The sequence below is a fragment of the Scyliorhinus torazame genome, chromosome 12 (genome assembly GCF_047496885.1).
Source record: "Scyliorhinus torazame isolate Kashiwa2021f chromosome 12, sScyTor2.1, whole genome shotgun sequence".
NCBI lineage: Eukaryota > Metazoa > Chordata > Chondrichthyes > Carcharhiniformes > Scyliorhinidae > Scyliorhinus > Scyliorhinus torazame.
Window position 1 is genome coordinate 8,265,767 of NC_092718.1, and position 27,362 is coordinate 8,293,128.

Below are 27,362 nucleotides of genomic sequence, written 5' to 3' on the forward strand. Positions count from 1 at the left end.
TTTATACTCGATGCCCCATCCAATGAAGGCAAGCATTCCGTAAGCTTTCTTGACTACCTTGTCCACTTGTGCTGCCAGCTTCAGAGATCTGTGGACATGCACGCCCAGCTCTCTCTGACTTTCTATATTCCTAAGGGTTTTGCCATTTACAATATATTTCCCCTCTATGTTAAACGTACCAAAATGCATTACCTCACATGTGTCCGGATTAAACTCCATTTGCCATTTCTCTGCCCAAGTCACTAACCTATCTATGCTCTGCTGTATCTTCTGACAATCCTCAACACTATCTGACACTCCAGCAACCTTGACATCATCTGCGAACTGATGCACGATCAATGACCACTAAAGCGAGGTCGTAGTCCAAATGAAGGCTTTAATAAGCTGTTTCCCCCGCACCTCAGGTACAGAATGAAGGCTGCTGGGGCGGCATGGGTTCTTATACCCCGCCGAACAGGGCGGAGCTATCATACATTATAACCATTAGAAAGCATAGTTTCCACCAATGGTGCTTTAGCCTACCGTAATACCTATAATACCACATTCACCCCCTGTTAAAAAAGAGCCCGGCGGGGGTGGTGGCCTGAAACTACAAAACATGGCAACGTGGTATAATTAGTTATGGAGGCACCGTAATACCTCCGTACAGCGTTTTGTAACTATTTACAATTCTATTTACCATTTACAATTTATGATTCATAATTAACTATACACTTTAAAATGAAGCAATCACTCGATCGGGGGCCCTGGTCGTCCTCTGTGATCATCGAAGCTTTGGTGGTGACTCCGGTGGAGGCTCGGGCGTCTGTGACTCTGTGGCTTCGATCTCCATGGCAGCTTCGGCACCCCTAGACGGTGCTGGTGGGGAAAACGGTTGACCTGGGAAGGGAGCGCCTGCGGGGGGCATCGGTGGGTGGGGGGGCCTAGATGGGGCCGGCAGAAGGACTGATCCTCCTGTAAGGTGCTGCGGTGGAGGGGAGGATGGGACTGGTGGCTGGGATGTGCGTGGGGTTCCGGCGGGCGCCAGGTCCCGTCGGGAGACTGTATCTTGTCGGCCGTCGGGGTACGCCACGTAGGCGTACTGGGGGTTAGCATGGAGCAGATGGACCCCCTCGACCAACGGGTCCGACTTGTGCGCCCGCACGTGTTTTCGGAGCAGGATGGGTCCGGGAGCTCCCAGCCAGGTCGGAAGCAACGTCCCAGAGGAGGACTTCCTGGGGAAGACAAGGAAGCGTTCGTGAGGTGTCTGATTGGCGGTCATACAAAGCAGTGACCGGATGGAGTGGAGGGCATCCGGGAGGACTTCTTGCTAGCGGGAGACTGGGAGGTTCCTGGACCGTAGGGCCAATAGGACGTTCTTCCAGACCGTTCCGTTCTCCCTCTCTACCTGTCCGTTACCCCGGGGGTTGTAACTGGTCGTCCTGCTCGAGGCGATGCCCTTGCTGAGCAGAAATTGACACAGTTCGTCGCTCATAAAGGAGGACCCCCTATCACTGTGTATGTAAGCGGGGAACCCGAACAGTGCAAAGATGCTATGGAGGGCCTTGATGACGGTGGTTGCGGTCATGTCGGGGCAGGGGATGGCGAATGGGAACCGGGAATACTCGTCAATCACGTTCAGGAAGTACGTGTTGCGGTCAGTGGAGGGGAGGGGGCCTTTGAAGTCCATGCTGAGGCGTTCAAAGGGATGGGAAGCCTTTATCAGGTGCGCTTTCTCTGGTCGGTAGAAGTGCGGTTTGCACTCCGCGCAGATTTGGCAGTCCCTGGTGTCTGTCCAGACCTCCTCGATGGAGTAGGGCAAGTTGCGGGTCTTGACAAAATGGAAAAAGCGAGTGACCCCCGGGTGGCAGAGGTCCTCGTGGAGGGCTCGGAGGCGGTCCACTTGTGCGGTGGCACATGTGCCGCGGGACCGGGCGCCAGGAGGCTCGTTTAGCTTCCCAGGACGATCAGAAGATCCCGTAGTTGTAGGTGGAGAGTTCGATCCTCCACCGCAAGATCTTGTCGTTTTTTATCCTGCCCCGCTGTGCATTATCAAACATGAAAGCAACCGACCGTTGGTCCGTGAGGAGAGTGAATCTCCTGCTGGCCAGGTAATGCCTCCAATGTCGCACAGCTTCTACTATGGCCTGGGCCTCCTTTTCGACTGAGGAGTGGCAGATTTCGGAAGCATGGAGGGTACGAGAGAAGAAGGCCACGGGTCTGCCCGCTTGGTTGAGGGTGGCCGCCAGAGCTACACCCGGCCCATCGCTCTCGACCTGGAAGGGGAGGGACTCATCGATGGCATGCATCGTGGCCTTTGCAATGTCTGCTTTGATGCAGCTGAAGGCTGGAGGGCCTCTATCGACAGGGGAAAAGCTGTGGATTGGATCAGAGGACGGGCCTTGTCCGCATAGTTGGGGACCCACTGGGCGTAGTAGCTAAAATCCCTAGGCAACGTTTCAGGGCCTTGGAGCAGTGAGGGAGGGGGAACTCCATAAGGGGGCGCATGCGTTCAGGGTCGGGGCCTATAACTCCATTTCGCACTACGTAGCCGAGGATGACTAGGCGGTCGGTGCTAAACACGCATTTATCCTTGTTGTATGTAAGGTTAAGGATTTTAGCGGTCTGGAGAAATTTTCGGAGGTTGGTGTCGTAGTCCTGCTGGTCATGGCCTCAGATGGTGACATTATCGAGATACGGGAATGTTGCCCGTAAACCGTACCGGTCAACCATTCGGTCCATCTCACGCTGGAAGACCGAGACCCCGTTGGTGACATCGAAGGGAACCCTTAAGAAGTGATAGAGCCGCCCATCTGCCTCGAAGGCAGTGTATTTGCGGTCACTAGTACGGATGGGGAGCTGGTGGTAGGCGGACTTGAGATCCACCGTGGAGAAGACCTTGTAATGCGCGATCCTGTTTACCAGGTCGGATATGCGGGGGAGAGGGTACGCGTCCAGCTGCGTAAACCGGTTGATGGTCTGACTGTAGTCGATGACCATCCTATGTTTCTCCCCGGTCTTTACCACCACTACTTGAGCTCTCCAGGGACTGTTGCTAGCTTCAATGACCCCTTCCCTCAGTAGCTTTTGGACCTCTGACCTAATAAAGATCCGGTCCTGGGCGCTGTACCGTCTGCTCCTGGTGGCGACGGGTTTGCAATCCGGGGTGAGGTTCACAAACAGGGAAGGCGGGTCGACCTTAAGGGTCGCGAGGCCGCAGACAGTAAGGGGGGGTATAGGGACGCCGAATTGGAAAGTCAGACTTTGAAGATTACATTGGAAGTCTAAACCCAGGAGTGTAGCCGCGCAGAGGTGGGGAAGGACGTAGAGACGTAAATTTTTGAACTCTCTTCCCTGGACTGTGAGGTTTGTTACACAAAACCCCTTTATCTCCACTGAGTGTGAACCGGAGGCCAGGGAGATTTTTTGATTAACGGGGTGGATGAGGAGAGAACAGCGCCTTACTGTGTCGGGGTGTATGAAGCTCTCCGTGCTCCCAGAGTCGATTAGGCAGGACGTCTCGTGCCCGTTGATGAATACGGTCATTGTAGCAGTTGAGAGTGTTCAAGGCCGGGACTGATCCAGGGTCACCGAGGCTAATCGCAGCAGTTGAGAGTTCTCTTCGGGCAGTGCGTGGTCAGCCGAGCTGGGGTCCTGGGGGTTCATCCAAGATGGCGGCTCCCATTGGTCGCACATGGCTGGGGATGCACAAAATGGCGCCGCCCATCCCTCCAACGTGGCGTCCGCGGAACAAGATGACGGCGCCCAGGGTCCGCACATGGCCCTGGAATAGGAAGATGGCGGCGGCCGCTGGCCGCACGGGGACCGTGGAGAAGTTTGTGGTGGCGGTCCGCATTCGCCACTGGAGACCGCGGCAACCGTACGGGCCTGGCATACCCACACGAAATGGCCCTTTTTGCCGCATCCCTTGCAGGTGGATGCGCGGGCTGGGCAGCGCTGGCGGGGGTGCTTGGCCTGCCCGCAAAAGTAGCAGCAGGGCCCCTCGGGGTTGCCAGGCCGCCTTGCAGCACAGGCTTGTGGGGGGATGGGGGATGTCTCGGGGTCAACTGCGGAGGGGTTCCACGCTGCCCAGGGGGCTGCCGCGCGGTCGGGAACGTAAGCACGGGTGTTCCTGGAGGCCACGTCCAGGGAACCTGCAAGGGCCCGTGCTTCCCTGAGACCCAGGGTGTCCTTTTCTAACAGACGCTGGCGGATTTGTGAGGATAGCATACCTGCCACGAATGCGCCCCGGACTAAGAGTTCCGTGTGTTCGCTCGCCGAAACTTGCGGGCAGCTGCAGCTTCTTCCCAACACCAGGAGTGCGCGGTAGAATTCCTCCAGCGATTCCCCAGGGGTTTGTCACCTTGTTGCAAGCAGGTGCTGGACGTAGACCTGGTTTACCGGGCGAATATAGTGTCCTTGTAGCAGCTCTATTGCTGCATCGAAGTCTTCCGCTTCCTCGATGAGGGTGTAAATCTCCGGGCTCACCCTTGAGTGCAGGACGTGCAGTTTCTGTTCTCCCGTGGGTGCATTTTCGGCCGTCCCGAGATACCCTTTAAAGCATGCCTGCCAGTGCTTGAAGATTGCCGCTGAGTTTGCCGCGTGGGGGCTGAGTTGCAGACACTCCGGCTTGATTCTGATCTCCATCCTTTCTTCTTAAAAAACTAGCTTATTAAATTGATGCACGATCAATGACCACTAAAGCGAGGTAGTAGTCCAACTGAAGGCTTTAATAAGCTAGATGTTTCCCCCAGCAGCTCAGGTACAGAATGAAGGCTGCTTGGGGCGGCACAGGTTCTTATACCCCGCCTAGCAAGGCGGTGCTATCATACATTCTAACCAATAAAAAGCATACAGTTTCCACCAATGGTGCTTTAGCCTATCAGGTACCGTAATACCTATAATACCACACGAACTTACAAATTAGACCGGCTACATTTTCCTCCAAATCGTTTATGTATACTACAAACAACATAGGCCCAAGCACAGATCCCTGTGGAACACCACTAGTCACAACCTTCCATTCAGAAAAACGCCCTTCTACATAGAACATAGAACAGTGCAGCACAGTACAGGCCCTTCAGCCCACAATGTTGTGCCGACCATTTACCCTAATCTAAGATCAACCTAACCTACACCCCTTCAATTTACTGCTGTCCATGTGCCTGTCCAAGAGTCGCTTAAATGTCCCTAATGACTCTGACTCCACCACCTCTGCTGGCAGTGCATTCCACACACCCACTACTCTCTGTGTAAAGAACCTCTGACATCTCCCCTATACCTTCCTCCAATCACCTTAAAATTATGTCCCCTCGTGACAGCCATTTCCACCCTGGGGAAAAGTCTCTGGCTATCCACCCTATCCATGCCTCTCATCACCTTGTACACCTCTATCAAGTCACCTCTCTGCCTTCTTCGCTCCAGTGAGAAAAGCCCAAGCCCCCTCAACCTTTCTTCATAAGACCTGCCCTCCAGTCCAGGCAGCATCCTGGTAAATCTCCTCTGTACCCTCTCCAAAGCATCCACATCCTTCCTATAATGAGGTGACCAGAACCGGACACAATATTCCAAGTGTGGTCTAACCAAGGTTTTATAAAGCTGCAGCAAAACTTTGTGGCTCTTAAACTCAATCCCCCTGTTAATGAAAGCCAACACACCATGGGCGGGATTCTCCGCCATCCGGCAGGACGGGCCGTACCGGTACTGAGGAGGGCGTGAACCACGCCGGCGTCGGGCCGCCCAGAAGGTGCGGAATCCTCCGCACCTTCAGGGATTATGCCAGCGCCGGTGGGGTTGGCGCCGCGCCAGACAGCGCCGAAGGGCCTCCGCCGGCTGGTGCGAGTTGGCGCATGCGCGGGAGCGCCAGCATGTGCTGCCGTGATCCCAGCCCATGCACAGAGGGTTCTTCTCCGTGCCGGTCTTGGCAGACTGTTACACCGGCCAGTGCGGAGGGAAAGAGTGCTCCCACGGCACAGGCCCGCCCGCGGATTGGTGGGCCCCGATCGCGGACCAGGCCACCGTGGGGGCCCTCCCAGGGCCAGATCCCCCCGCACCTCCCCGAGGACTCCGCAGGCCGCCCGCAGAGTCGGGTCCCGCCGGTACGGACCTGGTGTATTTTACGAAGACGGCCACTCGGCCCATCGCGGAGAATCCGGCAGCCAGCGTCGGGGCAGCGGGGCGAGATTGACGCCGCCCCCTGGTGATTCTCCGGCCCGGTGGGGGGTCGGAGAATCCCGCCCCATACGCCTTCTTTACAACAATATCAACCTGGGTGGCAGCTTTGAGGGATCTATGCTCGTGGACCCCAAGATCCCTCTGTTCCTCCACACTTCCAAGAATCCTGCCTTTAACCCTGTATTCAGCATTCAAATTCGACCTTCCAAAATTAATCACTTCACATTTATAGACATATGGACGATAAGGGAATAGTGTAGATGTGCTTTCCAGTGGTTTCACAGGTCGGCGCAACAGCGAGGGCCGAAGGGCCTGTACTGCGCTGTAATGTTCTATGTTCTATGAACTCCATCTGCCATTTCTCAGCCCAGCTCTGCATCCTGTCAATGTCCTGTTGTAACCTGCAACAACCCTCAACACTATCTACAACTCCCCCAATCTTTGTGTCATCGGCAAACTTACTAACCCACCCTTCCACTTCCTCATCCAAGTCATTTATAAAAACCACAAAGAGCAGAGGTCCCAGAACAGATCCCTGCAGGACACCACTGGTCACCGACCTCCAGGCGGAATACTTTCCACCCGCTACCACTCGCTGTCTTCTCTCGGCCAGCCAATTCTGTAACCAGACAGCCAAATTTCCCTGTATCCCATGCCACTAACTTTCTGAATGAGCCTACCATGGGGAACCTTATCAAATGCCTTACTGAAATCCATATACACCACATCCACTGCCCGACATTCATCAATGTGTCTCGTCACATCCTCAAAGAATTCAATGAGGCTTGTGAGGCATGACCTGCCCCTCACAAAGCCATGCTGACTATCTTTAATCAAACTATGTTTCTTTCGGGATTCTCCAACCCCCGGCCGGGTCGGAGAATCCCCGGGGGGGGGCGCGAATCCCACCCTGCCGCTCCGATGCCGGCTGCCGTATTCTCCGCCGCTGGTTTTCGGGCGGGGTTTATGCCGCGCCAGCCAGTCGGGGACCGTTGGCAGCGCCCCCCCCGGCAATTCTCTGGGCCGATATGGGCCAAGCTGCCGTCGTTTCCTGGCCAGACCCGTCGGCGTGAAATGGACATGGTCCGTCCCGGCGGGATCTGGCTTGGAGGCCGGTTAGGTGTGTCCTCGGTGGGGGGGGGGGGTGCCCAACGGTGGCCTGGCCCGCGATTGGGGACCACCAATCTGCGGGCGGGCCTGTGCCGTTTGGGCACTCTTTCCTTCCGCGCCGACCTCTGAGGGCTCCGACATGGCCGGCGTGGAGAAGAACCCCCCCTGCGCATGCGCAAGAAAGACGCCGTTGGTTCTGCACATGCGCCAACTCACGGCAGCCCTTCGCCGCCGGTTGGCACAGCGCCGACCCCTCTGACGCCAGCCTAGCCCCCGGAAGTGCGGAGGATTCCACACCTTCTGGTCGGCCCGACACCAGAGTGGTTCACGCCGCTATTGGCACCGGCGTCAGGCCATCCGGCCAGTTCCAGGAGAATCCCGCCCTTATCTCTCAGAAGCCTTTCCAATATTTTGCTCACCACAGACATAAGAACATAAGAACTAGGAGCAGGAGTAGGCCATCTGGCCCCTCGAGCCTGCTCCACCATTCAATGAGATCATGGCTGATCTTTTGTGGACTCAGCTCCACTTTCCGGCCCGAACACCATAACCCTTAATCCCTTATTCTTCAAAAAACTATCTATCTTTATCTTGAAAACATTTAATGAAGGAGCCTCTACTGCTTCACTGGGCAAGGAATTCCATAGATTCACAACCCTTTGGGTGAAGAAGTTCCTCCTAAACACAGTCCTACATAAGACTGATGGGTCTGTAATTCCCAGGGATTTCCCTGTTCCCTTTCTTGAACAGGGGAACAACATTCGCCTCCCTCCAATCATCCGGTACCACTCCAGTGGAAAGTGAGGATGCAAAGATCATCGCCAAAGGTGCAGCAATCTCCTCCCTCGCTTCCCGTAGTAACCTTGGGTATATCCCGTCAGGCCCGGGGGACTTAGAACATAGAGCATAGAACATAGAACTGTACGGCACAGTCCAGGCCCTTCGGCCCACGATGCTGTGCCGAACTAGTCTGAAATTAAGATCAAATCAACCTACTCCCAATCATTCTAGTGCACTCCATGGGTGGGATTCTCCACTGCCCGGCGGGCCGGAGTGGCGTGAACCACTCTGGCGTCGGGCCGCCCCAAAGGTGCGGAATCCTCCACACCTTCAGGGGCTAGGCCCGCCCCGGAGTGGTTTGCGCCCCATCGGCCGGCGGGAAAGGGGCTTGGCGCCACGCCAACCGGCGCCGAAGGGCCTCCGCCGGCCGGCGCGAGTTGGCGCATGCGCAGGAGCGCCAGCACGTGCTGGCATCATCCCCGCGCATGCGCAAAGGGCTTCGCGTCCGTACCGGGAATAGCGGACCGGTACAGCCTCGGTGCAGAAGGATAGAGTGCCCCCACGGCACAGCCCGCCCGTGATTCGGGGGGACCCGATAGCGGGCCAGGCCACCGAGGGGGCACCTCCCGGGGCCAGATCCCCCCGCGCCCCCCCAAGAGCCCCGGAGGCCACCCGCACCGCCGGTAAGGGACCTACTCCAATTTACGCCAGCAGGACCGGCAAAAGACGGGCGGGACTTTGGCCCACCGCGGGCCGGAGAATTCGGGCAGCCCCGGGGCCCATTGAGTCGCGCCGGACCCCGCCATTCTCAGAAGCGGGCGGCGCGACTCATGCCGGGCCGATTTTTGGGTGCCCGGGGAATTTGGAGGATGGCGGGGGCGGGATTCACGCCGACCCCTGGCGATTCTCCGACCCGGCGGGGGGGGTCGGAGAATCCCGCCCCATGTGCCTATCCAATAACCGCATGAATGTTCCTAGTGTCCGACTCCACGACCATAGCTGGGAGTGCGTTCCACACCCCAACCACTCTCTGAGTAAAGAACCTACCTCTGACATCCCGCCTATATCTTCCACCATGAACCTTATAGTTATGCCCCCTTGTAACAGCTACATCCACCCGAGGAAAAAGTCGCTATCTATCCCTCTCATCACCTTATACACCTCAGTTAAGTCACCTCTCATCCTCCTTCACTCCAATGAGAAAAGTCTCAGCTCCCTCAACCTTTCCTCAAAAGACCCACCCACCAATCCAGGCAGCATCCTGGTAAATCTCCTTTGCACCCTTCCCAATGTTTCCACATCCTTCCTATAATGAGGTGACCAGAACTGCACACAATACTCCAAATGTGGTCTAACTAAGGTCTTGTACAGTTGCAGCATAACCTCACAGCTCTTAAACTCAATCCCCCTGTTAACCGCTTATCTATCCTGATGCTTTTCAAAATTTCCAGCACATCTTCCTTCTTAATATCAACCTGTTTGAGTCTATTAACCTGGTTCTCATGGGCAACAAGGTCCCTCTCTCTAGTGAATACTGAAGCAAAGTATTCATTTAGGGCCTCCTCTACCTCCTCAGGCTCTAGGTACAAGTACCCTCCACTATCCCTGATCGGCCCTACTCTCACTCTGATCATCCTCTTATTTCTCACATAAGTGTAGAACGCCTTGGGGTTTTCCTTAATCCTTTTTCATGCCCCCTTCTAGCTCTCCAAAGTCCATTTTTGAGTTCCTTCCTGGTTACCATGTAACCCTCTAGAGCCGTGCCAGATCGCTGCTTCCTCAACCTTACATAAACTTCCTTCTTCCTCTTGACTAGAAGCTTCACTTCTCTTGTCATCCAAGGCTCCTGCACCTTACCATTCCTTCCTTCTCTCAGTGGGACAAAACTATCCAGCACTCGCAGCAAGTGCTCCTTAAACAATCCCCACATTACTGTTGTGCATTTCCCCAAGAACAATTGTTCCCACTTTATGCTCCTCAGCTCCTGTCTGATAACAGTATAATTTCCCCTCCCCCAATTAAATACCTTCCCATACTGTCTGTTCCTATCCCTCTCCGTGACTATGATAAAGGTCAAGGAATTGTGGTCACTGTCACCAAAATGGTCTCCCACCGAGACATAGGGGGCAGGATTCTCTAATCCCGTGGAAGAGTGTCCACGCCGTCGTAAACGCCGTCGCGTTTAACGACGGCATGAACAGGCCGACCCTACGACTAATTCTGGTCTCTACAGGGGCCAGCACGGCACTGGAGCGGTTAACGCTGCTCCAGCTGCTGATCCCGGCACGAACTGGGCGCCGCGGGATCCGCGCATGCGCCGTGGCTTCCTTCAACGCGCCGGCACCGACGCAACACGGCGCAGGACTACAGGGGCCGGCGCATAGGAAAGGACGCCCCCAGCCAGAGAGGCCGGCCCACCGATCGGCCAGGCCACATCGGAGGCCCCCCCCCCCGGGGTCGGATCCCCCTCCCCGCACAGGCCACCCCCCCAACCCTTCCACACCGAGGGCCCGCCGGCTGAGAGCAGGTGTGGACGGCGCCGGAGGGACTTGCCGTTTTCACGACGGCCGCTCGGCCCATCCTGGGCAGAGAATCGGCGGGCCAGCCGCGTAGAGCGGCCCGCGACCAGCACCGCGCCAACCACGCCGGCGCCAATGGCGCCGATTCTTCGCTCTGCGGAGAATCTTGTGCTGGCGTCGGGGCGGCGTGGTGTGATTCGCGCCGGTCGCGGGAATTCTCCGACCCGGCCCGTGCGTAGAGAATCCCGTCCGTAACACCTGGCCTGGTTCATTGCCGAGCACCAAATCCAATATGCCCCCCCCCCCCAGTCGGCCTATCTACATATTGAGTCAGGAATCCTTCCTGGACACACCGGACAAAATCTGCTCCATCCAAACCACGAAGGAGGTTCCAGCCAATATTAGGGAAGTTGAAGTCACCATGACAACAACTCTGTTACTTCTGCACTTTTCCAAGATCTGCCGCCCAATCTGTTCCTCTATCTCTCTGCTGCTATTGGGGGGTCTACAGAAAACTCCCCATAGTGACTGCTCCTTTCTTGTTTCTGACTTCCACCCATACTGACTCAGTAGACAAACCCTCCTCAACTACCTCCTTTTCTGCAGCTGTGATGCACTCCCTATTTTTTTTTAAATATAACTTTAGAGTACCCAGTTAATTTTTTCCAATTAAGGGGCAATTTGGCGTGGCCAATCCACCTACCCTGCACATCTTTGGGTTATGGGGGCGAAACCCACGCAAACACGGGGAGAATGTGCAAACTCCACATGGACAGTGACCCAGAGCCGGGATCGAACCTGGGACCTCGGCGCCGTGAGGCTGCAGGGCTGACCCACTGCGCCACCGTGTAGCCGTGCACTCCCTAATTAACAGTGCCACTCCCCCTCCTCTTTTACCTCCCTCTCTATTCTTCTTAAAACACCTAAACCCCGGAACATATAACAACCATTCCTGCCCCTGTGAAATCCATATCTCCGTAATGGCCACAACATCGTAGTTCCAAGTACTGATCCATGCTCTAAGTTCATCTCCCTTATTCCTGACACTCCTTGCATTGAAACAGACACACTTTAACCCATTCCACTGAGTGCAACTTTGCCCTATCAACTGTCTATCCTTCCTCACAGACTTGCTGCATTCTATTTCTGCCTGTTCAACAACTACCCTAGTCTCTGATCCACAGCTCTGGGACGAAATTCTCCAGTATCGGCGCGATGTCCCCCGACCGGCGCCAAAAACGGCGCTAATCAGTCCGGCATCGCGCCGCCCCAAAGGTGTGGAATCATCCGCATCTTGGGGGGCCGAGCCCTAACCTTGAGGGGCTAGGCCCGCGCCGGACTGATTTCCGCCCTACCAGCTGACGGAAAAGGCCTTTGGTGCCCCGCCAGCTGGCGCGAAAATGACATCTCCGGGCGGTGCATGCGCTGTGGAGAGAGTCTCTTCCGCCTGCGCCATGGTGGAGACCGTGGCGAAGTCGGAAGGAAAAGAGTGCCCCCACGGCACAGGCCCGCCCGCAGATTGGTGGGCCCCGATCGCGGGCCAGGCCTCCGTGGGGGCACCCCCCCAGGGCCAGATCGCCCCGCGCCCCCCCCAGGACCCCGGAGCCCGCCCGCGCCGCCTTGTCCCGCCGGTCAGAGAGGTGATTTAATCCACGCAGGCGGGACAGGCATTCTAGCAGCGGGACTTCGGCACATCCGGGCCGGAGAATCGCGGGGGGGGGGGGGGGGGCCCGCCAAGCGGCGCGGCGCGATTCCCACCCCCGCCGAATCTCCGGTGCCGGAGAATTCGGCAACCGGCTGAGGCGGGATTCACGCCAGCCCCCGGCGATTCTCCGACCCGGCGGGGGGTCGGAGAATCTCGCCCCTGATTCCCATCCCCCGCTAAACTAGTTTAAACCCTCCTGAAGGGCTCCAGCAAACCTCCCACCCAGGATATTGGTGCCCCTCCAGTTTAGGTGCAATCCGTCCTTTACGTACAGGTCCCACCTTCCCCAGAAGATATCCCAATGATCCACATATCTGAAGCCTTCCCTACTGCACCAGCCCTGTAGCCACGTGTTCAGCTGCACTCGCTCTCTGTTCCTTGCCTCACTTGCATGTAGCACCGCTAGCAATCCTGAGATTATTACTCTGCTTGTCCTGCTCTTTAGCTTCCAACGTAACTCCCTAAAATCACCTTTTAGATCTTCATCCCTTTCCTTAGCTATGTTGTTGGTGCCGATGTGCACCTCGACTTCTGGGTCCTTCCACTCCCCCATAAGAATCCTGTAGACTCGATCCGAGACATCCCTGACCCTGGCACCCAGAAGGCAACATACCTTCCGGGAGTCTAGTTCGTGACCACGGAATCTCCTATCTGTTCCCCTAACTCTTCTACTGCTACCCTTTGCCTTCTGTGGCCGGGCCAGTTCTGTATCCATCTTACCACCTCACCTCTGATCCTGTGTGACTTCACCTTTTATACCGCCCTCCCTTCATCAATCATCTTTGCTACCTCCTCAAAAAACTTGATCAAGTTAGTGAGGCACGACCTCCCCTTCACAAAACCGTGCCGTCTATCGCTAATGAGTCCATTTGTTTCCAAATGGGTATAAACCCTGTCCCTGAGAATTCTCTCCAATAACTTACCTACGACCGACGTGAGGCTCACCGGCCTATAGTTTCCAGGATTATCTCTGCTACCTTTCTTAAACAGCGGTACCACACTAGCTATTCTCCAGTCCTCTGGCATCTCACCTGGAGCCAATGAGGATACAAAGATGTCAGTCAAGGCTCCAGCAATTTCCTCCCTTGCTGCCCTCAGTATTCTGGGGTAAATCCCATCCAGTCCAGGAGACTTATTCACCTTAATGTCTTTTAAAAGACCCAATACCTCCTCCTTTTCGATGGAGGATCCACTTCTAAACTGGTTCTTCGGGACACAATAAGGGCACTAAAAGGTACAGTATGCTTTAGAAGCTTTTGAATATGATTTTTGCTATAACTTATTAATAAACTAATAAACCCATTTTCTACAAGTATGGAAGTGACTACGCTTTAAAAATTATTCAATTGGTTGTAAGGCACTTTCAGATGCCCTGGTGTTGTGGACGGTGCAATATGAGTACATGCTCTTCTTTCTGACAAACATTCCAGTCCTCCCACGCATTGCAGGAAAGGCTTTTGTGTACACCTGTCCCACAGGATGGCTGACGATGTGCTTTTGCCCCTGATAGGTGCAGAGTTTCCTGCGAGGGTGGCTATGCAGAAGGAAATGGAAGACCATCATTCAGGACTACATCCGGTCCCCTCACGCAGAGAGCATGAGGAAGAGGAACCAGGTGGTATTCAGCATGCTGGAGGCCGAAGCGGAGTATGTTCAGCAGCTCCACATCCTGGTTAACTGCTTCCTCCGGCCTCTCAGGATGGCTGCCAGCTCCAAAAAACCCCCCGTGGCCCACGACGATGTCAGCAGCATCTTTCTGAACAGGTATTCAGCAAAATATTTGTGAAAGATCTGTGGATGTTTGAAACATTCTGAAAGGGTGACGGCTGCACTTCAGAGTAACAGTATTTATGAATTTTCAGGGTGTTTCTGAGGTGCATGGGTATCAGACATTAATTAGGCCAAGATAGGATGTTGTGTTCAGTTTTGGGCACCCATTATATTTCTTATGTTCTTATTTATTTCTCAGGGTTTTATTCAGTCATTCAGCGTAGATTTGGGAACAAATGATAGACAGAGATATGGGGGTAGTGTGGAACCAGGATATTATCAGGGTTACGGTTATAAAGATACATTTGGGAAGTGAGGGAGTTGTTCACTGAAGTTGGGAAGAATTAAGAAATGACCTGATCGAGGTCTTCGGGATTATGAAAGTTGATGTAAGATAAGCAGCGATAGATTGGTTCTACTGGCAGCACAGTGGTTAGCACTGCTGCCTCATAGTGGCAGGGTCCCGGGTTCGATTGCCGGCTTGGGTCACTGTCTGTGCGGAGTCTGCACGTACTCCCTGTGTGTGCGTGGGTTTTCTCCGGGTGCTCCGGTTTCCATCCACAGTCCAAAGATGTGCAGGTTAGGTGGATTGGCCATGATAAATTGCCCCTTGGTGTCCAAAGGTTACATGGGGTTCTGGGGATAGGGCGGGAGAGTGGACGTCGGTAGGGTGCTCTTTCGAAGGATTGGTGTAGCCTTGATGGGCCTCATGGCCTCCTTCTGCGTTGTCGGGAGTCTATTGAACAAGGAGGGATAAACAGAGTGAGGTTGTATAAGCACAAATTTTGTTCTCTTTTTGTTTATTTTTTTCCTCCTTTTACAGTGAAACAATCATGTTTTTGCACCAAATATTTTACCAAGGACTCAAAGCTCGTGTATCCAGCTGGCCCACATTAGTATTAGGTAAAGTATGAAGACTACATCATTCATTTCTGTACAGCCAGACGATTACCAGTGAGACGCTGAGAAATTGGAGCCTTCGCGAGGGCATGAAAATGATAATGTTTGATGCTCAATGTATCGTTCTGCTGCTGAAGTATAAGCGTGTAAGAGCAGAAAGTTAGGTTGTTGGCAAGTAAACAGAGTTTCACTGCAGTCAGGGTTCAGATGCTCTTCTACCTGTAAATCTGCATCCAGGATGAAACGTCGGGGGGCGGGGGGGGGTGGTATCTCTGGTCCCATAAGACCATAAGACATAAGAGCAGAATTAGTCCACTCGGCCCATCGGGTCTGCTCCGCCATTCAATCATGGCTGATATTTTTCTCATCCCCATTCTCCTGCCTTCTCCCCATAAGCCCTGATCCCCTTATTAATCAAGAACCTATCTATCTCTGTCTTAAAGGCCTCCACAGCCTTCTGCAGCAAAGAGTTCCACAGATTCCACAGATTCACCCCCCTCTGGCTGAAGAAATTCCTCCTCATCTCAGTTTTAAAGGATCGTCCCTTTAGTCTGAGATTGTGTCCTCTGCATTCCCCCAGCCTGTGTGTTATTCGACAGTACGCCATTCACCGGCAGCGAGATTCTCCACTCTTGCTGCTTGTCAATGGGATTCCCCATTGAAGCCGCCCCACGCTGCCGGGAATCCTGCAGGCCAGGGTGTACTGCCAGCGGGATCAGACAATCCCAACGGCCAGAGAATTCCGGTCCTCGTTGTTTCACTCCTTGCTGAGGTACAAACGAAGAAACATTTAGCACTCGGAACCTCGCAGGTGGTGAAAAGGTATGTGGCCACATGGAGAGAAGGTGGAAACTTGGGGAGGAATCAAGGGTGGAATTCAATACGTTGTCACTGGCGGGAAAAGGGGAAGGCAGCCGGCCAGCTGCCGTGCTGGATTTCCCGACGTGTTTTTAACCACTTTAAAAGAAAGTGAAGAGGCGGGTCCCGCCACGTCATGCTGGCGGGCGGAATCAGCATCGTCAGCTCAGCATCGTCAGCTCCTGACAGCTCGGTGCCCTGATCTAAAATAAAAATTTAAAGGAAATTCCCTAAGGGCACAGGAGCCCTCCCCGCCCCCACCTGCCCTTCCTCACAGACACAGGAACCCCCCCCCACTCAATGACACAGCAAACCCCCACGGACACTGGAATCTCCCCACAGACATGGGACCCCCTCTAAGAAGTGACAGCCCCACCCAAACCTCTCCAATGGAGACCACCTCCCCCGGGGATAATTTCACCTCTGCGCCCCCCCATCACCATTCCCACCATATTTGACCAGCATTGTCATACAACAATACAATGATAGTTGGCAACTACAGTTCAATACCTGGACAGATAAACCTGAATTAATAGAGTTGGAAAGTAACAGATTTGGAAGAAGGTAGCCTACTCCTTAAATGGTGACATTTTAAATGAAGCAGATAAATCTATCTGTGCATTTATAAGGGTCAATAAAGGTTGCAATGCAAGTGGATAAAACCATTGGTTAAGAAAAAAGGGATTCTTGTTTTTGCATCTGAGCACAGTACACAATTACAAGGAGACAAAGTTGAAATTGTGCGAGACCTTAAATAGGCCAAGGATGGACTGTTATGTATCGCGTTGGGCATCATTACAAGAAGAATGTGAAATTTATGGAAATGTTGCAGTATAAATTCACGAAGATGGATTGATTCATTAAGTGTTAGATCATTTTTCACTGGTTGTGAAGCAAGGAGGGCAAAATTCAGGTTACCATGTAAATTTACCTGACGTATAATACAAGGCCATTTTTCAGCCCCAAAAATCATATTTTTGTATATACTCAGCATGGTCAACCTGCCAACACTCCCCACAACATGCCCGCACAACCCCCGTCCCCCATCTCCCCCCCCCCCCCCCCCATTTCTCCAGTATCCTGGGGCCAATATTTAGCTCATAACGACATCAGTAAAACAGATTATCTGCTCCTTATCCCTTGTTCGTGGGATCTAAACACAAATTGGCTGCCACATTACCAGTAACTACATCCCAAGAAATCTATATCTCCCAAATAGTTCTGTGGTTTTAAAGAGCTTTGGGGTGACCTGCAGTCATGATGTGTGCTTTATAAATGCAAGTCTTCCTTTTTTTATCCAGTTCAATCTTTTAATCTGATTTATATATTCATGTGGAAGCCATAATGTGAATTTTGAATCCTTCCCTTCCATCACGATACGGATGGCACGGTAGCACAGTGGTTAGCACCGTTGCTTCGCCGCACCAGAGTCCCAGGTTCGAATCCCGGCTTGGGTCACTGTCTGTGCGGCGTCTGCACGTTCTCCCCGTGTCTGCGTGGGTTTCCTCCGGGTGCTCTGGTTTCCTCCCACAAGCTCCGAAGGACGTGCTGTTAGGTGAATTGGACATTCTGAATTCTCCCTCTGTGCACCCGAACAGGCGCCTGAATGTGGCGACTAGGGGCTTTTCACAATAACTTCATTGCAGTGTTGATGTAAGCCTACTTGTGACAAAGATTATTATCATTATTGCATTCTGTACTCTTGCTATAGATGAAAGTTATAGCTGGGGGCTAAACCAAGTGGCTGACCCCGTTTTTCTGAACTTCTTTCAGCTGACCTGTTCGACATTCTCCTCCCAATGCTGAACATCTACCAGGAGTTTGTGAGGAATCACCAGTATAGCCTACAGATCCTGGCCAGTTGCAAACAGAACAGAGACTTTGATAAACTCCTTAAACAATACGAAGCAAAGCCGGACTGTGAAGAGAGAACGTTGGAGACGTTCCTGACCTACCCAATGTTTCAGGTGAAGCAGCAGGACGCAGGGTAGGGGCTGTTCGGCAAGGTCACAGTAACAGTAATATATAGGAAAGCATTTATATCCTTGTGCTCTTCTCCTGCTGGATAACAGTCAACTGCTGAAGTGGATCTGTTAAACATGACCTATATTTATAAGGTGTATCTAAGGCGGAACAGAAATCTGCAGCGGGATTCTCTGTTGTGTCGGCATCGCACCCTCGTCTGCGGGTTTCCCAGTGACATGGGGGGGGGCCACAATGGGAAATCCTATTGGCAAGTGGCGGGAACAAAGAATCCCGCTGTCAAAGAGGGTGCGACGCCCAGGAAAACGGGTCTGGCGGGACGGTGAAACACGGTCCTGATCTTCGAACTCCTCGACAGTTGCACCTTGGTCAAATCTTGACTCAATCCTGATGCTGGGGGTGGTTTGATTCTAGATTCCCATGAGCTTGGGAATCACATCATGGCTCCTCGGAAAGAGACAAGGTTATCAAAATCAGAAAAGAACTAAAATAAATGACTGGTATTCTGACTGTTTGGAAATGGTTTTAAGATTTCATTGGTTTAAAGTTTTTGCTATTTTATCAAAATGACAGATGAGTTAAATGACGGATAATTTGCATTTAGAACAGTCCAAGTATGATAGGAGTCAGACTTTCACGTCTGACCAAATATTGGATGAAGATTCCCATACAATTAAATCTGACTTGGTCACGTTGGTGAAATGACATTATTGGGTACTCTACAACAAGCTGTGCCAATTGAAGAGTCCTGTTCTTTCAATATCTATGTCGTGACTAGTACTAGTTTACGATAAATATCTCCGAAAGAAAGGCTAACCAATTAGATAATCCCAGATTTTCCGAGCTGTGGCAATGGTGGTCGGATTTGCCACTGCGCTCGGTAACTCCCCGAATCGATGCTGCTGCACATTTCCTCCAGGTTCTCCCAGTCCCGGCTTTTACACAAATGCTCTGCACAGCATCCCTCAAGAGAGCGTGAAGGACGGCGGGAAGCAGACCACTTTAATACCTCTTAAAAGTACTGGCTGCCGTAGGGTAAGTTTATAGGTCCAGTCTGTGAACGTTAGTGAATAGATGAGCGAACGGGTGAGTGGATGAATGGGTGAGCTAGTGAACTGGTAGGTGGGTAAGTGTTGGCTAGTCAGTGGGTCGGGTCAGGAGGAGTATTCAAGTGTCAGGGGTAGCTTAGTGGTCGGGAGGGTAATCAGCTTGGATTATGAGGGTCTTTTGTTCTTAAGGTCCTTACATCTTGTTTCAGTCTCTCCCAGCTACAGTTTAATATCTTACACATTTCTCCCCTTCTAGTTCTGATGAGGAGCCATGCGGACTCAGAACATTGGACCGATTCAGCGGTCTTGAGTTAAAGTCCGCTGAACGGCAATTTAGCGGGTTGTTTCCCGGCGCTGCAAGACCCGCTGAACTTGCCGTTGTTTTCTGCCTCGGTGAGGAATTCCCCGTCGAGGCCGCACTTTAAGTAATTTCCTGCCCTGGGAAGCTCTGCTGCAGGAAGGCGACTCGCGAATCGAGCTCCAGTTTTAAAGGCAGCCCCGATCTTTCGACCCACCTTGGTGGCACAGCCAGGGTGCCCAGGTGGCAGTGCCAAGGTGCCAGGGCGGCAGTGCCAATGTACCAGAGGGAGTGCCAGGGTACCACCCTGCCCAGTACGTTTGCATGGACCAGTACGAAACGGCAGTCTGGCGAGGTCTCGCAAGCACGGCCCAATGGCTCATTTAAATATACATGCCTGATGTAGTCTGGTCTGGTCAGAAGGGTAGCCGGGTAGGGAGGGTAGTCTGGTTGGGTTTAGTGGATAGTTAGGTCAAGTTGGGGGAGGCAGTCAGATCAGACTGTGAGAATAGTTGGGTCAGGTCAGGGGGTTGTAGTCAGGTCTGGTCAGGAGGGTAGTTGGGTAGGGAGGGTAGTTTTTGAGGGATAGTTGGGGGGTCAGGGGGGGAGTAATTGAGGCCTCCATTGTGCAGTTACTGAAGTGTTAGACTAGGTTTTCATCTGTGTAACATTTCCTGGGTAATTATTCTGGAAAGTACCGCAGAACGGTCAGAGTCTATACCTCAGCGCCAAGGACGTTTGCGCAGGGTCCCAGGGAACTGTGGAATTGCCAATCCGAAGTTAAAGCTTCCCAAGCAATTCCCACGTAGATCCATGAGTCAGGCATTTTACAGGGAGAATGGAAGATATGGTAAACTCCTGAGGCAGTTAAGATCAACCTTGTAAACAAGGAAAACCTCAACCCAAGCCATACAGGGTCACCTCCAAAATGTGGTTTGTCTAGTGGAATATTAATTGTGCTCTACTAAACCGATTCATGATCAGGTTTCTCTCCTTTTCCCTGTTAGATCCCCAGATACATCCTAACCCTACATGAACTACTGGCCCACACGCCTCATGAACATGTGGAGAGGAAGAGCCTGGAATATGCAAAGTCGAAGCTGGAGGAACTCTCACGGTTAGTAGCGCCGTAGATCAGCATGGAGCAACTCTCACCTTTGGCCGGAGCTCGAGGCGCATGTTGCAGACATATTTGTCGGCATGGCGACCAGTGAGTTACCCCCTTGTTGCTGCACCTTTACAAGCTCACCCTAGATTCCGTCCAAGAATGGGTGAGGGACTTTCCTCGGTGTAAAGAGGCAAATTGGTTTTGCATCAGCTCATAGGGTGATATGGTTCTCACTCAGCGTTTAACTTCCCTACAGTACGGGTCTGACACCAACAGAAGGGAGGATCAATCATTGAAAAAACTCTACAACCAAGACTGTGCAGGATTGAGACGGACCTGAGTATCATAAGGAGAAACCACAACACCTTAATATCCTTGGCGAGTGTTATGGCAGCCATGAAGGACACAGGAGATCGTCAGTAGATCTCCCTGTGGACTTGGTGGAATGTGAATTCTCCGATTAAGTGTGTGGGAGCTCGCCAATGGGGAATAAGCAACAAAGGCTTAAAACCCATTGCTTCAACCTGAGCTGGTATTCTGTAGGTCCCCGGATTGGGATTTATATGTGTAAACTGCGGCAGCGGCCTTTTCTGTTGCTTTAATAAAACACAGAATATCCTTGACTTCAAACTGATCTCAGAAGAAGATTGGTCAAGGCACCTCAGAGAAACATACATGATGCTGATGTAATAATAATGTCAGATCACATGACTAAGATGAGAGAGAAAGAGTGAGAGAAAGAGTGAGTGAGAGAGAGAACTTTAAGGAGGAGGAGCTCCAACCTCGTGTAGAGGTCCAAATATCTAAATATTTGCTGCAAAATAAAGAGTTGTGAAACTACAGCATTCCGTGGAATAACAGACAATCCCCCAAACACCCGTCTAGACCCCAAACAAACAAAAAAATAGTTTTCTGTCCTTGTAAGATTGTAGCAAGAGTTATAAAGATCTCTTTGACTGCAATATTTCTATCATGTTCTGAAATGGCTGCCCAAAGGAGCCTTGGGGATGGGTGAGGGATAATCTTCACCATCCCATCTCAGGATTAATGTGGCTGGTGGAATGAGAATTGGGCAGATTCTATAACCAGGCGAGCTCTGCTCCATCACAGCAGTGAGCCAGCAATGAAAATAAAATTACCTCACGGTCTATCAGTCGCCTCGGCAACCTGCGGTTGATTTAGATAGCAGGATTTCTCTTAAACATCTGAAAAAAATAATAGGGATAAAAACTTTTCTCTGAAAATAAAAAGCAGTTCAGCATTGCCCCACTTCTTCCACTGATCTGTCTCTTCAAATGAAAATTGATTCTTTTTATGTTTGTAATTTCTTCCGTTGCAGTTTTTCCTCTTCCAACTTTCTCCCACATCTCTTCCCTCCCCTCCCCACACCTCACGCCAGATTCCTTCCCCTCTCAAATCACCTCTCCCCTTCCCTCCCTGTGACACCGCCCCCCGCCCCCCCCCCCCCCCCCGCCCCCCATCTACTTCCCACCCAACATCTCCTCTTCCCAACGTTTCTTTCCCCAATCCTCCACTCTACTTTGAATCATTTGACCCTTCACCATGCCTCCAGGCCAGATGTCGTTATCATGTGACATTGAGCGTGGACATACTATTCTACCGAAAAGGCCGGGTAACTGAGCCCAATTATAAGAGCAAAGAAATCCTCTTTTCTCACACTGAAATTTCAAGCAGCGGTTCGGGATAATGTTCAGATTGAGGAACCCCAAGCAATTGCCCCTTTCCCATCTTGCAAAGCTGTGTCCATTTGTAACAGCCTATCCTGGCACTTTGTGAGATTAACTAATTTAGTGCAATTCAGGGGGTGGCATGGCGGCACCGTGGTTAGCACTGCTGCCTCACAGCTCCAGGGTCCCGGGTTCGATTCCCGGCTTGGGTCACTGTCTGTGCGGAGCCTGCCCGTTCTCCCCGTGTCTGCGTGGGTTTCCTCCGGGTGCGCCGGTTTCCTCCCACAGTCCAAAGATGTGCAGGTTAGGTGGGTTGGCCGTGCTAAATTGCCCTTTAGTGTCGTAAGGTTAGATGGGGTAACAGGGATAGGGTGGGAAATTGGGCCTAGGTCAGGTGGCCTATCGAAGGGTCGGTGCAGAATCGATGGCCGAATAGCCTCCTTCTGCCCGGTAGGAATTCTATGAAAACTGAGACCGTTAGACTGCGTAGAGCAGCTTGGTCAACAAGAGACCCATTTGAGAGAGACAAATTGGGTTTGATCTTTTGGACATTGAGAGTGAATTGTTGGAGTTCTAGCTCCATCCCGTTGTGAGGTTATGTTATGTGTGCAGACTTGTCAGTGAATGATTCACCCGATTTCCATTCTCCTCAGAATAATGCACGACGAAGTGAGTGAAACAGAAAACATTCGGAAGAACCTTGCCATCGAACGGCTGATTGTGGAAGGATGTGAGATCCTTCTGGACACCAGCCAGACGTTTGTGCGACAAGGTACTGAGAGATTCCAATCGGCAGAATTTATTCTGAGGTCTCAGAGGGTACATCTCAGTTTGATTCAGTGACAGGCTGATAATTTAGTCCACACCCCCAGAGACTGGTCTTGTGCCAGTGTACAGTGAGTTCTGAAGTCCATTGGCACAATACCATTTGTTGAACGTACCCAGATGGACTGAATGTTGAAACAACTAACCCAACAGCAATCAGTTTGCATTCTGGTTATCAGGAAATTGGAACTCTGCGAGAACAGCTCGCCCAGTCCCACCCCTGACCTTAGCCCACAGCCCTGCAATTTCTTTTCTCTTTAGACATGATCTAATTATTTTGAAAGTAGCGACTGAATCTGCTTCTACCACACACCCAGGCAGCGCATCCCAGATCTTAACCACTCCTTGATTTAAAAGCTATTCCTTCATGTTGCCCTTGTTTCTTTTGCCAATCACCTTAAAGCAATCTTCTCTGGTAATAACAATAATAATCTTTATTGTCACAAGTAGGCTTACATTAACACTGCAATGAAGTTACTGTGAAAAGCCCCTAGTCGCCACATTCCGGCGCCTGTTCAGGTAAGCTGGTACGGAGATTGAACCCGCGCTGCTGGCCTTGTTCTGCATTACAAATCAGCCGTCTAGCTCACTGAGCTAAACCAGCCCTGATGGTTCCCCATCAGGAACAGCTTCTCTCTCCCCTTTGTCCGCCCAGACCCATCGTGATTTTGATGTGGAGATGCCGGCATTGGACTGGGGTGAGCACAGTATGAAGTCTTACAACACCAGGTTAAAGTCCAACAGGTTTGTTTCGATGTCACTAGCTTTCGGAGCGCTGCTCCTTCCTCAGGTGAATGAAGAGGTAGGTTCCAGAAACACATATATAGACAAATTCAAAGATGCCAAACAATGCTTGGAATGCGAGCATTAGCAGGTGATTAAATCTTTACTGGAGAGGAACTCCAGGAAGATCGCGCATATAGACACTGACATTAAGTTTCTACAAAGATGCAAGAAAGCAGACAAGAACCCGAAAACCCCATCTCTGGATCTGTAAAGATTTAATCACCTGCTAATGGTCGCATTCCAAGCATTGTTTGGCATCTTTGAATTTGTCTATATATGTGTTTCTGGAACAGACCTCTTCATTCACCTGAGGAAGGAGCTGTGCTCCGAAAGCAAGTGATTCGAAACAAACCTGTTGGACTTTAACCTGGCGTTGTAAGACTTCGTATCGTGATTTTGAACACCTCTAACAAACCTATTAAACTTCTCTCGTCTATGGCCAACAGTCCCAGCTTCTCCAATGTACCCACATGACTGAGGTTCCTCTTCCCTGGAATTATCCTTGTGACTCCTTCCTGCATTCTCTCTAATGCCTTCACATCCACCCTGAAAGAACTGGCAGTGCATTACTCCCTCCACACAACTTTGCTTCCCACTCGATGAAGGAGTCGTATATCATGAGAGGTGACATTCTTCAAGAGAAATGTTGAACAAAAGTCCCATCGACTTAGTTTGATGGATAGAAAGATGGAAAATAAAAGGAGCCGGAGGACGTCATTCAGCCCTTCAAGCCCGCTCCACCATTCATTCTGATCATCCAACCCAATCGCCTAATCCCGCATTCCCCCCCATCTCCATTGATCCCCTTCACCCCAAGTGCTATATCTAACCCCTTCTTGAAACCATACAATGTTTTGGCCTCAACTATTTCCTGTGGTAGCGAATTCCACCGGCTCGCCGCTCTCTGGGTGAAGAAACTTCTCCCCATCTCTGTCCTAAATGGTCCACCCCGCATCCTCAGACTGTGACCCCTGGTTCTGGACACCCCCCACCCATCGGGAACATCCTTCCTGCACATTAAAGAAACAACAAGATTATTTGGGAAAAAAAGATATTCTGGTGTTTTAAATTAATTCCTTCCCCCGGTAATATTGCCAAACGCTGGATAAATAGGTATTCAATGCTTGTCTATTTGTAGGGTCTTGCTGTCACTGAGTACTGAGAGCAATTTGATTTATGAAGAAATAGGGAGATGTTGAGGCGAAAGACCCATATTTGTATTATTTTTATGAAGAGTTTAATTCACATATTGGAGATCCAGGCCGGGATTCTCCGAAACCCCAGCCAAGTGTTGACCTCGGCATCAAAACCGGCGTCAGAGACGCCGGCGTCAAGGGGCCTCCAGGCCCAGTCATTCTTACCTTTCTCAGGGGCTAGAACAACGTCAGAATGCTGTGCGCTGCTCCGGCACCAAAAGACGACGCTACACGGCCGGCGTGGGTCCGCGCATGCGCGCCAAGGTCTTCTCCGCGCCAGCCCGCGGGCAACAAGGCAGAGCCCTCCAGGAGCTCCGCCATGTTGCCCGCAGGCCGGCGCGGAGGAACATAGGTCCGCCGGAATTAGCGCGCCTGCCGATCGCGGGCCTAGCCACCGAGGAGGCCCCCCCCACCCCCCCGGTGTCGGCACCCCCCGCCCCCCCCCCCGCCCCCCCCACCAGGACGTCCCCCGCAGCCAGAACGCTGAGGTCCCGCCGGGTAGGATGACGCCGGCGGGACTCGGCTGTCACTCGGCCCGTCGAGCACGCAGAATAGCCCACGGGGGCCGCTTTCAACGGCGACGCGATTGGCGCCGATTCTCCAGTCGCCGGAGAATTGTCGCCCCGGCATCGGAGTGGCGTGGCAGGATTCACGCCCCCCCCCCCCCCCCCCCCCCCCGCGATTCTCTGAACCAGCGCGGGCTCGGAGAATCCCGTCACCAATGTCACAACAAGACTGCACATCTGAGATGTCTGACTAACTTACCAGTGGATACCTGCTCTGGTCACAGTGTGTGGAGATCCAGCAGCTGATCCCTCCGGTATTTGTGGTCCACCTGGTGCAAAATGCTTTTTGACTGAACTCCTTCTGTGGTAGAATTAGAAGCTTGTGAAGGGAGCTAGAGAGATGTTAGCTCACATGGTAATTCTCTTTGACAGTGACCTGCTCCTCCTGGTAACAATCTGATCTTTCCTTTGACCAGGCTCACTTATCCAAGTTCCAATGACTGAAAAAGGGAAAATTACACGAGGTCGGTTGGGATCATTATCCTTGAAAAAGGAGGGAGAAAAGCAGTGCTTCCTGTTCTCCAAACATTTGATAATATGCACCAGAGGATCAGGTGGAAAACTCCATTTAACAAAAGTAGGTGTCCCATTGTGTCGTCCAACTGATTGGTTGTATTTCAGATATTTAATAAAAATGATCAGCATTGAGGGTGGCCCTGCAGCCTCATGGCGCCGAGGACTCGGGTTCGATCCCGGCCCCGGGTCACTGTCCTGTGTGGAGTTTGCACATTCTCCCCGTGTCTGCGTGGGTCTCACCCCAAAAAGATGTGCAGGGTAGGTGCATTGGACATGTTAAATATCCCCTTAATTTGAAGAAAATGATCAGCATTGGAATAAGAGAGAGACAAATTCAAGAAAGGATGAAAGAGGCCATTCTGCCCATCTTAATTGAAACCTTCCATTTCCCCCAACATCACATTCAGAGAATATTGAACACCATGGCACAGGACGGCCCATTATGTCAGTGCTGACTCTGTGAGAGAGCTATCGATTAGTCCCACTTCCCTGCTCTTTCCCTATAGCTCTGCAAATTATTCTTTTCAAGTGTTTATCCAATTCCCTTTTGAAAATTACTAGCACGGTGGTAGAAGTGGGGCAGCACGGTAGCACAAGTGGATAGCACTGTGGCTTTACAGCGCCAGGATCCCAGGTTCGATTCCCCGCTGGGTCACTGTCTGTGAGGAGTCTGCACGTTCTCCCCGTGTCTGCGTGGGTTTCCTCCGGGTGCTTAGGTTTCCTCCCACAGTCCAAAGATGTGCAGGTTAGGTGGATTGGCCATGCTAAATTGCCCTTAATGTCCAAAAACTATTAAGTGGGGGTTACGGGGATAGGGTTGATACGTGGGCTTCAGTAGGGAGCTCTTTCTAAGGGCCGGTGCAGACTCGATGGGCCGAATGGCCTCCTTCTGCACTGTATGTTCTATGTTCTATAATTTGTTTTCACCGCTCTTTCAAGCAACACATTCCAGATCACAACAACTCGTTGCATTAAACAAATTCTCCTCGTCTCTCCCTCTGCTTCTTTTACCAATTGTCTTAAAGCTGAATCCTCTGGTAACCGAATCCCACAATTTCTGAAGTTCCTTTGACCAGAACATTCACTCGACCCAATCTGAGATCTGTCTGTCTTTCCCCCATTGACCTTCTGATATTCACAGTGGTTTTGTTTTATTTTTCAGATGCTGTTTGACAGTAAACGTGTGAGTATATCAGAAGCTGCTCGGAGCATCCAACACTCACTCCCAGGGTGAAGTGCCTCTGATCACTGGGGGTGCTGCTTGACAGGTTTCAGGGGAAATGAGAGGCAGTGTCTGAGGTCCTTGCCCTGTATTATTGTTCACAATGTGTAGATGTTTTGTGTGAGGTTATCCTTCAAAGGATTGCATCTTGCTCTCACAACAACCCCCCCCCCCGTGATCCCCACCTTCCCCCATTTCCTTTCCTTCCCCTTTCCCAAAAGTGCTGCCTCTCAGTGGGATTCTGCCCCACAACCCAATGTTCCCTCGAATGTATTCTCGGTGTGGGACCTAATTGTTTATTGCACCGTGCAGCAAGGTCAGCAGTTAATT

At 51.9% G+C, this 27,362-nt stretch overlaps 1 protein-coding gene across 1 annotated transcript in view; it reads left to right on the forward strand.

Annotated features, from left to right (window-relative positions):
• Nucleotides 1-27,362, forward strand: part of LOC140387375 (ras-specific guanine nucleotide-releasing factor 1-like) — a 207,188-nt gene that overhangs the window by 107,879 nt on the left and 71,947 nt on the right. The window contains exons 5-11 of the mRNA XM_072470378.1: nt 13,778-14,031; nt 14,861-14,940; nt 17,569-17,762; nt 20,133-20,242; nt 22,575-22,693; nt 25,711-25,871; nt 26,973-26,993. Of these exons, the coding sequence (XP_072326479.1) occupies nt 13,778-14,031; nt 14,861-14,940; nt 17,569-17,762; nt 20,133-20,242; nt 22,575-22,693; nt 25,711-25,871; nt 26,973-26,993 (939 nt within the window). The remainder of the gene's footprint in view (nt 1-13,777; nt 14,032-14,860; nt 14,941-17,568; nt 17,763-20,132; nt 20,243-22,574; nt 22,694-25,710; nt 25,872-26,972; nt 26,994-27,362) is intronic.